Consider the following 13,014-nt stretch of genomic DNA (forward strand, 5'->3'; position numbering starts at 1 on the left):
CTCTTCAAGGTTATTTCTAATTCTTAGTGGTTAGTTTGGCATTTTGCTGACGTAACTCAGAACAGATTGCCTATCATTTGTGTTCCTCTGAGGATAAATGAAAGGTTAAACTACAGAATGCATGATTAAGTCCTATTTTTGTTGTAGAGACCACTTACTGTTATGTGCCAGATTAGTTGTGCTGGCTGAACGTTGGGTAGTGCAGCTAAGGTTCTCCCCACCTTCGAGAAGAGAGCAGCACTTGAATGGCAGCTCTCTGTTCCTCTTACACCAGTCTCCACGTGTTTTCTTGCACGTCAGTCTGCGTAATAGCATTTTATGCTTGCTTATTCTCTGTGAATGTAGGTGAAGCCGTAGCCTGAGCCCTAAGCTATCTGTGTCACTGTAGTAAAGGTGTGTGGACACATGCAGATAAGGGTAGGTTTGGAAGATTGGAATGATTTGTCATCTGAAGCTTTTGTACCTTTTATCTATTGTAGGCAGTGAAGCAGCTGCTGGAGCTTCCTTTAAATCTTGCTGTTGTATCGCCAGCACACACTCCCAATTGGGACCTTGTTAGTGATGTTGTTAACTCATGCAGCAGAGTCTATCGCTCACCAAAACAATGCCGAAACAGATACGAAAATGTCATTATTCCAAGGGAAGAAGGAAAGGTGAGTTTACGTAGAATGATGCGTCTTTTTTTTACCTTAAGTTTGTAGAGTTTTTTTCCCTTATCTCCGTAAACACTTTGTTTTTTGTTAAATGTTTCAACAGTGTAAATAAATAACTTTTAAAAGATTATAAAATTATCCTCATCAGGATTTCCACTTATTTTATGTGATTTCTTTGAAAAGAAAAAGCACCTGAACAAAATCTTCCACAAAAGATCATCTAACTTTCCTTCTTATTTTACAGCTAATGTACGAAGCTAATCCTAAAAAGAAGACAAAAAGTATTTATAAGGTGTGCATTGGTATTCTTTCAAAATCAAATCTAGACACTGTGGTATTTAGCAGCAATGGAGGTGGGCAGATAATTCATATGAGATCCATGTTGAGTGTTACTTGAGTTCTGAAACATCAATTAAAATTCCAAATTTATTTTTCCTTTCTTTGTTGATACAGTGGATTGACACCAGACTTCAGCTTTTGGATTTGGTAGATAAATTTTAAATCCTGAAAGAAGTTTGTGATTTCACTTAAACTGTAGTGGGTATTTTTCCACCTAACAACCACCATGTAACTTATCCTGATTATTATGATGGTACATAAGATCTGTAAGAATGTACTTCATGCTAGGGTCTAAGTGGATTACAAATACATAGTGAATTTAATGCTTGAAGCACCTTTTAGTAAATGAGGATGATAGTACGCTACAGAAACAAAAACAAATTCCATGATTATAAACAACTTCTTCCAAACATACAGCAATTTAGTGACAGAACTGGGTAGAGAATCTAGAACTTCTGACTGTAGTCCCATTCTCTGACTAATAAGCAGGTTTGTCCCTGACTGGCAGTTTCTACTTAGGAGAAGCCAAATGTTAGAATGGCATGGTGTGTTGGATGTTAACATAGCTTTGTTGGGAGAGCAGTGCAGTGATGGTTTTATTATATTATGTGTGCGCTATGCATAACTATAAACTAATGGGCTCTTGGTTTGGGTACTGAATTAAACTTGCAAAATCTAAACTAAAGCAAAGATTCTTTTTCAAATTAGAGTTTGCCATTTTGTACGTCCCCAAGTGCTGATGCCAGTGTGACCGTGAGAACTGCTCCTTATTTTGCTCTTTCTTTATATATTTCCCATAGAGTTTTGTGTAACAGTAAGTTATCAGTGACACGAGGCAGAAACCAGTCTGTGATAGATATGTTGGAGTACGTTTTTAAATAATCTACAAGCGCACCATGTGTTTATACATAGACAAAAGGCCATGTGGGTGTGTTCGCAATTGAAAGTTGGTTTGTTTTCATTTTTTAGACTAAAAACAGTCGCCCACTTCGTACCAATCAGATCTATGCTCAAGATGAGGGTGCCACCCACACGCAACTTTATACTAATCATTTTGAGATGATGAAAATGATTGCAGGGAAAAGAAGTCCACCTATCAAACCTCTGTAAGTTTAACTGGGATCATTTGATCTCCCTGTCACCACAGATCTTCTGGAAACTGTGTTCTGAATTGCTCTCGCAACTGAGTATTATTTTACGCTCTGTTTCAAACCGCCGTTTTGTTTCTCTGGTTTTGATCTCTTTGCTTGTGTCCTGGCATTCTGTTATTGGAACACCTTCATATTTCATGTGTTTGGGTTAGCTTTTACTCACTGCATGAATTTGTTTTGCGTGATTAAGAGCAGAAGAGCACTCAGTTGTTTTTTTTTAATCTACTTTATAAACTACACTTTCCATTTGCCTGAATTGTAAACATTTTGATGTCTATGCCGTTTAGTAGTACGTTGTTTTCTATGTATATTCCTGCAGTAACTTTTTTTTTGATTCATTTAATATTTACTCTGAGTCTTTCTTAAAATGTCTGTCTGTATGCAGGCTCCAGTACCGGTGGGAATATCATGAAAACTTCACCAAAACTGCGGTGTCATCCACTAAAACATGTGAAATTAAATATTGTTTTAAAGTTTTTTCTGTCTCTAGTAATACAGTTTTGCTCAATTTCAGACTTGGCATGAATCCTTTCCAGAAGAATCCAAAGCATGCATCAGTGCTTGCAGAAAGGTGGGCACTCTCTGTCTTAAAGGAGTTATGAATTGCATAAAAGTGCTTTTTTTTCTTTTTTAACTTTCAGCTATTTATTTTTAACAATTGTGTGCTTTGTCTTATGATTGTTTATAGTGGAATCAACTATGATAAGCCGCTTCCTCCAATTCAAGTTGCATCCCTCCGAGCAGAACGTATTGCAAAAGAGAAAAAGGTACGGTCTCCATCTCAGCTATACATATAATGACTTCAGTAATTAAAAAAATTAGACAACAGAGGAAGTACGAGAAAAGCTGCCTCCTGGGAAAGGTTTGGCGGTACAGTGGATGTTACGGGCAGCTGCAAATTGTTCATGTACTAGGATTAGATATCCAAGGTCCAAAGTGGGACCTTTCCTCGGGCCTGTATGTTACACTCATTGTTTAGAAGCATCTTTTTGGAAAACATACTAAAAACATGTAAAAATCTTGTTTTATTCTTGACCCTTCTGTAGCCTCCTTTCTTATCTTATTCAGAAAGAGATACTTGTCCTTGCTTATTGTTGGCAAATTGCTTGTTGTGCTTTGCTATAGCTTGTAGTTTGAAACTAGTTAGGTCATGTAACTTGGAGTTATAGTTACAGTGAAGACAGCTTTGTATGCTGTCTCTGCACACACATATATATTACATGCTTAGAATTAAAGGGGTTTTGTTTGTCGTTTGGTTTTGTTTTTAAAAAAATACATCCTGATTGTTACATGCACTGTTTTGAAGACGATGAAGCTCACACTTTGATTTCCTAGGCTTTGGCTGAACAGCAGAGGGCACAGCAGCAGACAGGTCCACAGTCTCAGCAGCAGCAAGCTGGCCAGCAGCAAACTCAGCAACCAGCTGTACAGCAAGCACAAGCCCAACCTCAGCCGCAGGCTCAGGCACAGGTAGTTCAGCAGCCGCAGGCAGTAGTGCAGACTGCAGTAACTACTGTGGCCAACACAGCAGTATTGGTAAGAAAGGGAGGGCTTGGTGCCTCTGATGTAGTAACTTCAGTTCTTCTGTGTGTACCATATTTGCGTGGTTTTATTTTCTCTGGAAAGTGAGAATTTTAGGTCAGTGTAGTGAGGTAAAAACTATTTTTCTCCTTTTTTTTTTCTTTTTTTTTTTTTCCCCTGAGTATGCTGGGTATCTTCTTTTTTGCTCATTTATTAAGACTGTATTCGTACCATTATAGCAATAGGTCTTGGCATTCTGAGGTGGAAAAACACCATATCCTCTGCAAAGATTTTTTTGCCTTTTTCAGTTTAAACTTTAATTTAATTTAGTCAAAGTCTGAGCAAATACATTTACAGAGTCAGTGAACAGTGTTATACAGAGAACTTGGACAATAAAGAGAATGTAGCTGTAAGAGCTACTCTGTTAAAGTAGCTTAAAAACCAAAGCTTTATTAACCTTTGCAAGACAAGTGGAATGTTGCATCCTACAGGACCTATCATGGTTGTTTTATTGCAAACCTCTGCAAAGTTTTCATGGCTTCCTTAAATCTAGAGTCTGTTTTAATGAGTCTGATGACAGGTCTGGGGCTTTTGCTTTTAGAGCCAGTCCAGTTTGCATACTAATGTGTGCAGGCAGTGGTGATTTTATTTTGCTTGTTGAAGGGCCAGAATACTACAGCTTTTACAGAAAGAGACAGAGGATGGGTTCTGACCCATAAGTATTGCTGTGTATCTACTGCTCAGTGATGTTCGTGTGTAAGTGGTTGTCTGTGGCATGCCAGAGTAATGTATTGCTCCCTTCTGCTAACAAGGATGTCAAACGACCAGTATTTACCAGACATTTGACTCATCTCCAATTGCTAGTTAGTATGGCAGAACCCTAATATATACATCAGTTGTTGTTGATACGTAAAATGAATGAACAACTGCAGAAGTATCTGTGCATTTTATTGCATTTTTCTTATTTTGTCAACTTCTGGAATACAGCATTGTGTTAAACAGCATAGTAGCGTAAGAGCTATATTCAGTTTTATTGTTTTTCTGAACTGTTAACCTCAATTGTCTTCTAAATAGGCGGGCACAATCAAAACAGCAGTTACGGGGACAAGTATACAGACTGGTAAGAAGACTTTATAATTAGGCATTGGCGATGATAGGACATTTGGATTTTCATTTTTAGAATCTCACATTTAATCCTGGCTTGCTTTTAGCTACAGTGAGTGGAAATGTCATAGTGAATACCGTTGCTGGAGTCCCTGCTGCTACATTTCAGCCCATCAATAAACGTCTGGCTTCACCTGTTATACCTGGAACGTTGACTGTGAGTAGACTGCATCACTAGTTGTGTCCCTGGACTGATCTTGGTTGCATGTTTTATCAGCATATCTGTTTTCTTCTTTAGCTTTCCATGTTATCAGAAACTGCTTCTTGCAGATTTCATGTGCATCATGTGATTCTGTATCAAACCCTTCTCCCTTACCAAAATATCAGAACGCACTGGAACAGTTTATCAGAAAAAAGTGCCTAATAGGTACTACTGTTAAAATAGTTCGTAGACGAGTGCTGCCATAGGCAACGTATTATGTTGTTATCATTTCCAACCTGTAACTGTTTTGCGCTTTGTTAATTATGATCTTTAGTATTATTTTAATGGTTTAAGACTGTGGAAGATAAAGCAAAAAATTGAAAGGTAGTAAAATCAAATTTCTGTAATGTAGTTAAGGGTTTGGTGATCAGCCTGTTTGAAAAAGATTTAACCAGATGCTGATTACGAGACACATCCGAACAGACAGATGTGTCCGAAAGACTTGGACCTTCTTTGCTTTTGCATTGCTTTTGCATTTTTGATGTTTGTTTCTAAAATTGTGTAGTCCATTTCCGTAAGGTTCCATAGCTTTCTGTGGGGTATGGGAACTGTGAGAAGTAACGACTTTGTTCCTTTTCAGACTTCGGGAGGCACTGCAACCGCACAAGTGGTACATACCCAGCAGCGAACTGCAGCAGCACCTGCTGCTTCCACTGAACTGGTGACCATAGCATCTACCCAGGGAGTTCGTGCAGTAACATCAGTGACAGCATCAGCAGTGGTAACTACAAACTTAACACCCGTGCAGACCCAGACAAGATCTTTGGTGACTCAAGTTACACCAGGTAATAATCGTGTTTAGGGATTTTTTCTGAGGGTACATAAAGGGCCCCGGAATTTCTGTAGGTTGCTTGACCGCCATAGCCCCACAATATTGAAAATCTGGATTTGTTGGCAGCACAATTAAACAGTGCTATGATTTTTAACTTGCTTTATTGTTGGTGCTCAGATTACATTTTTCTCCAGTATTTCTGGATAAAGTGTTGCAGTAGAGAGCTGCTTGGCCCCTAGGTGTTACAATTGAAAAAGATTATTAATAATTTAGCAGTAAAATATTAGAATTGACTGTCTCAATGGTTCAAAAACCATTGTGAACAAAGGAGCATATATTTTATTATTTACTCTGCTTTTACATCATGCTTATGCTAATGTGTTGTTATTTGTAGTTAGTCCACAAACTGTGCTGGAGCAGAAAAATATGCATTTAGCAGCTTGGCTTTTCAGGTGAAATCAATGAATTAAATTGAATGTTGAAAATCTTTCTTCAGAGCATTTTGTTTTTTCTTTATTCACAGCTACACCAACAGTCCAGCTCTCCGGCAAAACAATCACCCCAGCTCACTTCCAGCTTCTGAGGCAACAGCAGCAGCAGGCTGCTCAGGTGCAGGTCCCACAGATTCAGGCTCAGGCACAAGCCCAGTCTCCAGCTCAAATAAAAACTGTAGGGAAATTGTCACAGGTGAGGAAATGCTTCTGAAGTGATGTGACATGTTACTCTCATCGTTATTGTAAGCATCATTAGCAGTGCGTGTTGTATCCTGTTTTCTTGAGCTAGAGTGAAATGCAGCTCTTTATTAAATTGGATCCTACTAAAATTTCACGAAGGCAGTGAGGCTGACAGCCATTTCAAACAGTACCACTATCGCAGTAGGTCAGGATGTAAAGCACTTACTGTTACTTATTCATTGGCAACCCATCGCGTAAAGGAGTTGCATTCTTAGCTCTTTGATCTTAACTGAAGTCTGGCATAGAATGTTTCTCCTTTAAAGCTCCAGATTCATCTCCATTTTTTTCCTGTAGTCAAGTAAAAGATGGGAAATGATGGAAGTGTTTGATTTTTGCAGGAGCAGCTGATCAAGTTGCAGAAGCAGAAACTGCAGCTTCCCCAGCAGCAGGCAGCGCAGCAGACACAGCAAGGGGCACAACAGCAAACAGCACAAGTACAAGTGCAACAGCAACAGCAAACTCAACAACTCACTGCTGTTACAGCACCTCGTCCTGGCGCAGTTCTCACAGGCACGACTGTGACAAACCTTCAAGTTGCTCGTCTTGTAAGTTGTCTTTGACTTTGCAAAAACAGTCTTAAACACCTTACTCTGTTTGCTGGTTTAAACGAACTGGATGCCAGTCGTTCACGCACACAAGTGCCCTTTGGCATTACTGAGGCAATACAAAGATACAGCTGTAACATAAATAGGTTTAAATTGCACTTACCCACTGATACCGTCTCTGAATTGTATTACTGTAAAGGAGCAATTATATTTAGAGACATTTACAACTATCACTTTATAATGACCTGTTATATGCAGCAAATATATTTTGTGCCAGTACAATAATCTTCATTCCTTACTGCTTAGACTCGTGTTCCTGCTTCCCAGCTTCAAGCACAAGGACAGATCCAGGCCCAAACTCCACAAGCAGCACAGGTTGCTTTGGCAAAGCCCTCAAGTGGTGTCGTTCCCAGCCGCCGTTGTGTCATCTGCAGGAGTCACTACACTCCCCGTTACTGTTGCAGGCATTAGTGTTGCCATTGGGCAGCCACAGAAAGCAGCAGGTATGTCAACAGACTTGCTAAAACATAATAAAATATTAAATCCCACTTTTTTAAAGGTCGGACGTTTCAAATAATGTCTTCTGTGGGACACTTACACTTTTTAAAAACTAAAGTGATAGAGGTTGCATTCCAGTTTGTTTCTAAAATGAGGTAAGAGAGTTGAGCTCATTCCATTTAGTCTAGAGGTTAGCATGATTCTTCAGCCAGATGTGGTTGGTTTTGGGTTTTTGTTTTTTTAAAAATCTGTGCATGAGAGTAGGCGAGCAGATACAGTTTTAAAAATAAAGACATAGTAGTTTCATCTTTTTTTTTTTTTTTTTTTTTTAAGCAAAATGGAAACATGAGAACTTGTATTTCATAACTGTCTCCTGTACTGCGGACAGAATTTTTCCTGTAGGAAGATTATTGTTAGAACACAAAGTAGCTTACTCCTGCCCTTAGATAACAGAATGTTTTCTTCTCCACTGTCAAAATCATATGTCTTATTCCCATTAAAACCAGTGGGTTATTAGTGCTCAAAGCTATGCAGATCTGTAAGTCTATAAAAAGCACAATCTGTGTTTGCAAGCTGTGATTACTGGGACAAAGCAATAAAATGAAGACTTTTACAGTTCTAATTATTTTTGTAATTTTCAGGAGGCCAGACGGTAGTTGCACAGCCACTGCATGTCCAGCAGCTTCTAAAACTCAAGCATCATCAAGCAGCACAGCAACAGAAAGCTATCCAGCCTCAGGTTGCACAGGGTCAAGCTACGGTGCAGCAAAAGGTACTCGTCGTTTGCTCTCCCTTTGAGTTATGTAATGCTTCTGTGGTTGTAAAGCTTCAGCTCTGAACTACGAGGACACCCCTAGAGAGTCCGTCAGTATTTCTAGGGGTGAATCTTAAGTGTATCTAGAGAGAACGGGTTCTCGTCTGCCTTGTCAGGTGCTTAACAGTTTTTTCAAGAAGGCTGTTGTTGGTGTGATTTCCCGTGCCCCAAACTGGGTTTTCTTTTTTAAGTAACAAAGATTAAGGTTCTCTTTAGTCACTTCTAATGTAACCAAATGTGGAAAATTCCCAAATATTTTCACTGTTTACAATATAATTTGTGCAAAATATACTTTTCTTGAAATGTCATGTTCTCATGAGCTTTGCTGTCAGTCAGCCACCAATGTGGTTTTTTGGAAGTGCGTTACCGTATGAAGTGTGCGTATGTGTGCATGTGTGTAAGAGAACCTTTTCAGTAAATACTTTAAGTGATTCGGAATATTTGTATAAGTGCGTGAAAGCTTTCTCCTAGCGCTTGTTTTGCTATTACTAATCCTGGGAGGATTTTGTTTCCATAATTAAATGTAATTAATCTTGTTAGCTACGTACCTATTCTTTAAAATACATATATATTTTGTAGTCATTGATGCTGTTTTCTCTTCTGCAGATAAATGCTCAACAGGTTACAGTCCAAACCCAACAGCAGACGTCGCAGCAACAGAAAGTAACTTATACTACGCAGCCTGCCATTAAAACACAGTTCTTAACAACTCCAATTTCCCAAACCCAGAAACCAGGTGGAACCCAGCAAGTGCAGGCCCAGATTCAGGTACAGGTAACACAGGTTTACACCTTTAAATTCTATGATGACTGGAGAATTGTACAGATGGCAGGTGATATAGCATTTTAGCACCCACTCTCGTTAATTCTAGTCACAGACTTGTTTAAATTGACTTAGTAACAAAAGTAAGTGGTGCTGAAGATGCGGCCTTGTAGTAGGTCAGAGGAACTAAGCCACCAGTTCACCTTTCCTCTTTGAAAGAAGTACATTGGCACTCCTTTTTATTAAGCAAAAGATTCTGTACTGTATTTACTAAGGAAAATTCAGCCAGAGTTCTTCCTGTTTGCTGTTGCTACCTCCCAGCCTAATCTCTGATAGCCAAGAGTGGGTGACAGTTGCTGCCTTTTCTGCATAACTGGATCAGTCTAACCAAGGAAAAAGAGGGGGGTTAGGAATTGGAAGCCTTACTCTTTCAAAAGTATATCTAAGATAACGTAGCCCATTAGAACTTCTGTGCTTCCTTCAATTTTATGTATAGTTAGGAGGAAACGAGTATGTTGCAGTTAAATTTGAAAATACTACTTTTCCTCTTGCCCTCCTATCTAAGTTCTTCAATACACTGATCTAAAGTTTCTTTTTACAAAAGTTCAGTATCGCTGACAATGCCAAGCTGCAACTTAACATGAACAGGACTTCAGAAAGGTAGCAGTTTTGATAGGTATGGTGCGTTGCTGCTATTAGCAATTCTTTATTTTGTCCAAATCTTTCTTTATTTCATGTCACTAAAGGTTGCAAAACTTCCGCAAGTGGTCCAGCAACAGGCTACTGTTGCCAACATTCAACAGATGGTTTCAGTTTCCCAACAGGTAGGTTTTGCGCTTGTCAGATACAGCACTAGAAACACGATCCTATTGAAAGCTCATTTATTTGGAATATGTGTATTTTTCACCTTATGTGTGGCATAGGCAGTATTTTTGAGGGATATGGCAAGTTCTCTTCTATAAAAATGAATCGTGAATACTGAGTCAGCTGCTGTGTATTCTCTGGTCTAAAACTTTGGTAGATGGAGCAATGTTTGTTCATCACTGTAGATAAGCTGCAAAACAGATTATTAAAAATATTTTCTAGAGCTGAAAGAACTTTAAAAAAATGGTTTCTTCTGATATATAGTTAAGATAGCAAATAATTGAACTAATGAGCGCTATCTGAGTTTGTTCTACAAAATTCGGGACAAATCATTTTGTTCTAGTTCATGAAGCTGCGCCAAGTGCTTTGTAAAAGTCAGGATGGTGTGGTATCAGTTCTACGTGTGGTGTGATAACAGACGGGACTAGGGCAAGAGAAGGTCAAACAGTTTGGTCTTCCCTCCCCTGACCACCAGGCAGTTTATTTACACTGTTTAGAACAATGTCATTCGGACCATTAGCAACAGGCATAACTTATGCTGTTGATTGGCAGGAATGATTTAACTTTGGACAGTGGATGAAGTTATTGCCTTCAGTGCACAAAAATCTGAGCCAATCAGCTCTTAATCTGTCACAGTTTATAGTGCATTGTTTTAGTGCAGAATAAAATCTGTGACTCTTTATCTTAAAACGATGATAAAGTGGTGTGAGCTGACTTGATAACAACCTCAGATGCGAATGCTTCAAGGGCAAGGTAGACAGCAGGGAGTAGAAACCTCATCAGTCAACACAAGTTGAGTTGTCCTTTGCAGTCAGTAAGAGCTCCTAGATAATTTTTCAAGGGCCATTAAAAGCCAGATTTTTCAAAAGTCATTGATGTTGGCATAACTCTGGGACTGTTGAAGTCTGTGGTAAAAAGACAAATAAACAACTGCCCTCCCACAAACACCAGTGGCAGCAGGACTAGGCCACGCTAAGTATTTTTAACACTGTGGTCTTGATGTATATGTGGCATTCTTTTTACCTGCATTTTTAATGCTTCCCCGTGGATTTCTCATGGATCGGTCAAGAGTTAACTTTCCCCTGGAGAAGCCCTTGCAGCTTCATGTGGCTTCTGCGTCTGGCAAAGGCAGCTGAAGCTGCTCCATTTTCATTACCTTGTCCTCTGAACAAGGAAACATTGACTTTTTTTCTCCCTCGCTCTGGGTAGAGCTATGAAAATTAGATATCTGGATGAAGTTCAAACTTTCTACCCTAAATTGGCAACAGAGACTGGCAGCTGTAGTCTGAAAGGGTAATGTCAGAGACGGGTAGGAAGCCTCAGTGGCTGTATTTATTGTCACAATATGGGTGCAGAGTGGGCATTTTCCCTTCTTTGATCCTCCATCTATCCCTCTGTTCTTTTCCCTGTTCCTTCGCTTCTGTAGTACAGGAATTTTCCTGTTTATCCAGTGGGGTTTTTTTACCTCCCTTTTATCTTCTGTAAAGGATCTGGGGGAATATCCTTTGATTTGCGCTGCAGAGATCCGAGTTCCAGGCATCTTGGCTCTTAGTTCTGATTTATAAGGCTCTAGAAAATGTGACAGAACGTTGTTTTCCACTGAAACCACAGAGCCTATGTTCCCAGAATCCTTCCCAGCCTTCCTACTTTGCCCAAGGTGCTTGTCAGTCAAGAGACTAAATGCCTGTATAAGTAAGATGCCTTCTGCAGAGTGGAAATTTAATGAATGTCAGTTCAATGCCAAACTATTCTTTTGTAATTGGCTTGTCATCCTAATGTCTAGGTACAAGCTCAACCCCAAACTGTGACACTTTCTCAGACGACAGCAGGTCAACAGCAGGTTCAGGTGATTCCTGCAACGACCGCTACTGCTCAGGTCGTCCAGCAGAAACTGATACAACAGCAAGTCGTGACAACAGCATCTCCCCAGATTCAGGCTCCAGGTGTACAGAATCCAGCCCAGACACCAGCAACATCTGAAGCCCAGAATCAGCAAGCAAAAGTACAAATGAGGACGCCTACTGTCAGATTAAAGGCACCTACTAAACCAAGTTGAACTAATGATTAAAACGCAATAACAGGGAAACACAGCATTTCTTGTTTGCTAAGCCAAGTGAGAAGCTACTCCAGACATCCAAATGAAGACAAACCACCTCTATATTTTTTTTTCTTAGCGGAAGGGTTTTGCTGGTGAACATTTAAACATGGAAACTCTCACATAACTTCAGCGTATTAGCAACTGTTTAGCACTCAAAATCTGTACAGGATGTATTCTGCCAGTGTTCTCTGTGCTCATTGAAACCAGATAAAGCAAACATTACTTACGTTTAAATTCTGCCCAGCTTCACAGAAGTAAAATGGTAATATGCCGTAAATGTCGGTAAAATTCATCTATGTTAGTATACCATAAACTGCCCATGGGAATATGCAGTTCTTTGCTATAGTTTGGATGTGCGCTCAATATCCACGGTGAAGCCATTCAAAGAACCAAGTGTGGCTAATATAGCAAAGTATTTTCCATCTGTATAAAAGCTGCGTGTTGTTCTCGCTTGAGGTAAATAACCTCTGGAAGATCTAACTTATATTTGAAGTGCTCCCTGCAAAGTTTAGCCAATAAATGTGAAAACCTGTAAGTATATGTAATTATAAAGGAAAAAAAGTTTCATTATCCATTTTTGTAAGTCTTTTAAAATGTTTGTTAGTAGTTTTGTGTACAGTTTACTGAATCACCCAACCTGTGCGCTCATTCTCATATTTCACTTTAAGATAATGGATATTTTAGGCATGAACTGGGTAAATACTGTGTTGATAGTAGATGTGTATTAAAGTGTAGCCCATTTTTTTTGTAAAAGAATTGTTCGGTGGATACAGCTAAACAAATGATCCATAGCTGTTTCTCGTGGGACTTCCGTCAAGGAAACTCTCCAACTGATAAAATTTAATCTCTCAGTTTCATTCTGCTCTTGCAACATGTTTAAATGTTTTGTACTTTCTA

At 39.2% G+C, this 13,014-nt stretch overlaps 2 protein-coding genes across 2 annotated transcripts in view; both read left to right on the forward strand.

Annotated features, from left to right (window-relative positions):
- LOC103894864 (E1A-binding protein p400-like) overlaps window positions 1–12,996 on the forward strand; it is a 48,804-nt gene extending 35,808 nt beyond the window's left edge. The window contains 16 exon segments of the mRNA XM_019470778.1: window positions 480–653; window positions 1,962–2,098; window positions 2,658–2,714; window positions 2,832–2,910; window positions 3,479–3,679; window positions 4,739–4,784; window positions 4,876–4,985; window positions 5,611–5,815; window positions 6,326–6,489; window positions 6,875–7,081; window positions 7,388–7,471; window positions 7,473–7,584; window positions 8,221–8,351; window positions 9,000–9,161; window positions 9,902–9,979; window positions 11,803–12,996. Of these exon segments, the coding sequence (XP_019326323.1) occupies window positions 480–653; window positions 1,962–2,098; window positions 2,658–2,714; window positions 2,832–2,910; window positions 3,479–3,679; window positions 4,739–4,784; window positions 4,876–4,985; window positions 5,611–5,815; window positions 6,326–6,489; window positions 6,875–7,081; window positions 7,388–7,471; window positions 7,473–7,584; window positions 8,221–8,351; window positions 9,000–9,161; window positions 9,902–9,979; window positions 11,803–12,075 (2,220 nt within the window). The 3' untranslated portion in view covers window positions 12,076–12,996.
- NOC4L (nucleolar complex associated 4 homolog) overlaps window positions 12,394–13,014 on the forward strand; it is a 12,825-nt gene continuing 12,204 nt past the window's right edge. Inside the window, exon 1 of the mRNA XM_009274335.2 lies at window positions 12,394–12,399. Coding sequence (XP_009272610.2) covers window positions 12,394–12,399 — 6 coding nt within the window. The remainder of the gene's footprint in view (window positions 12,400–13,014) is intronic.

Source organism: Aptenodytes forsteri, unplaced genomic scaffold (assembly GCF_000699145.1).
Source record: "Aptenodytes forsteri isolate BGI_AS27 unplaced genomic scaffold, ASM69914v1 Scaffold79, whole genome shotgun sequence".
Classification (NCBI taxonomy): Eukaryota; Metazoa; Chordata; class Aves; order Sphenisciformes; family Spheniscidae; genus Aptenodytes; species Aptenodytes forsteri.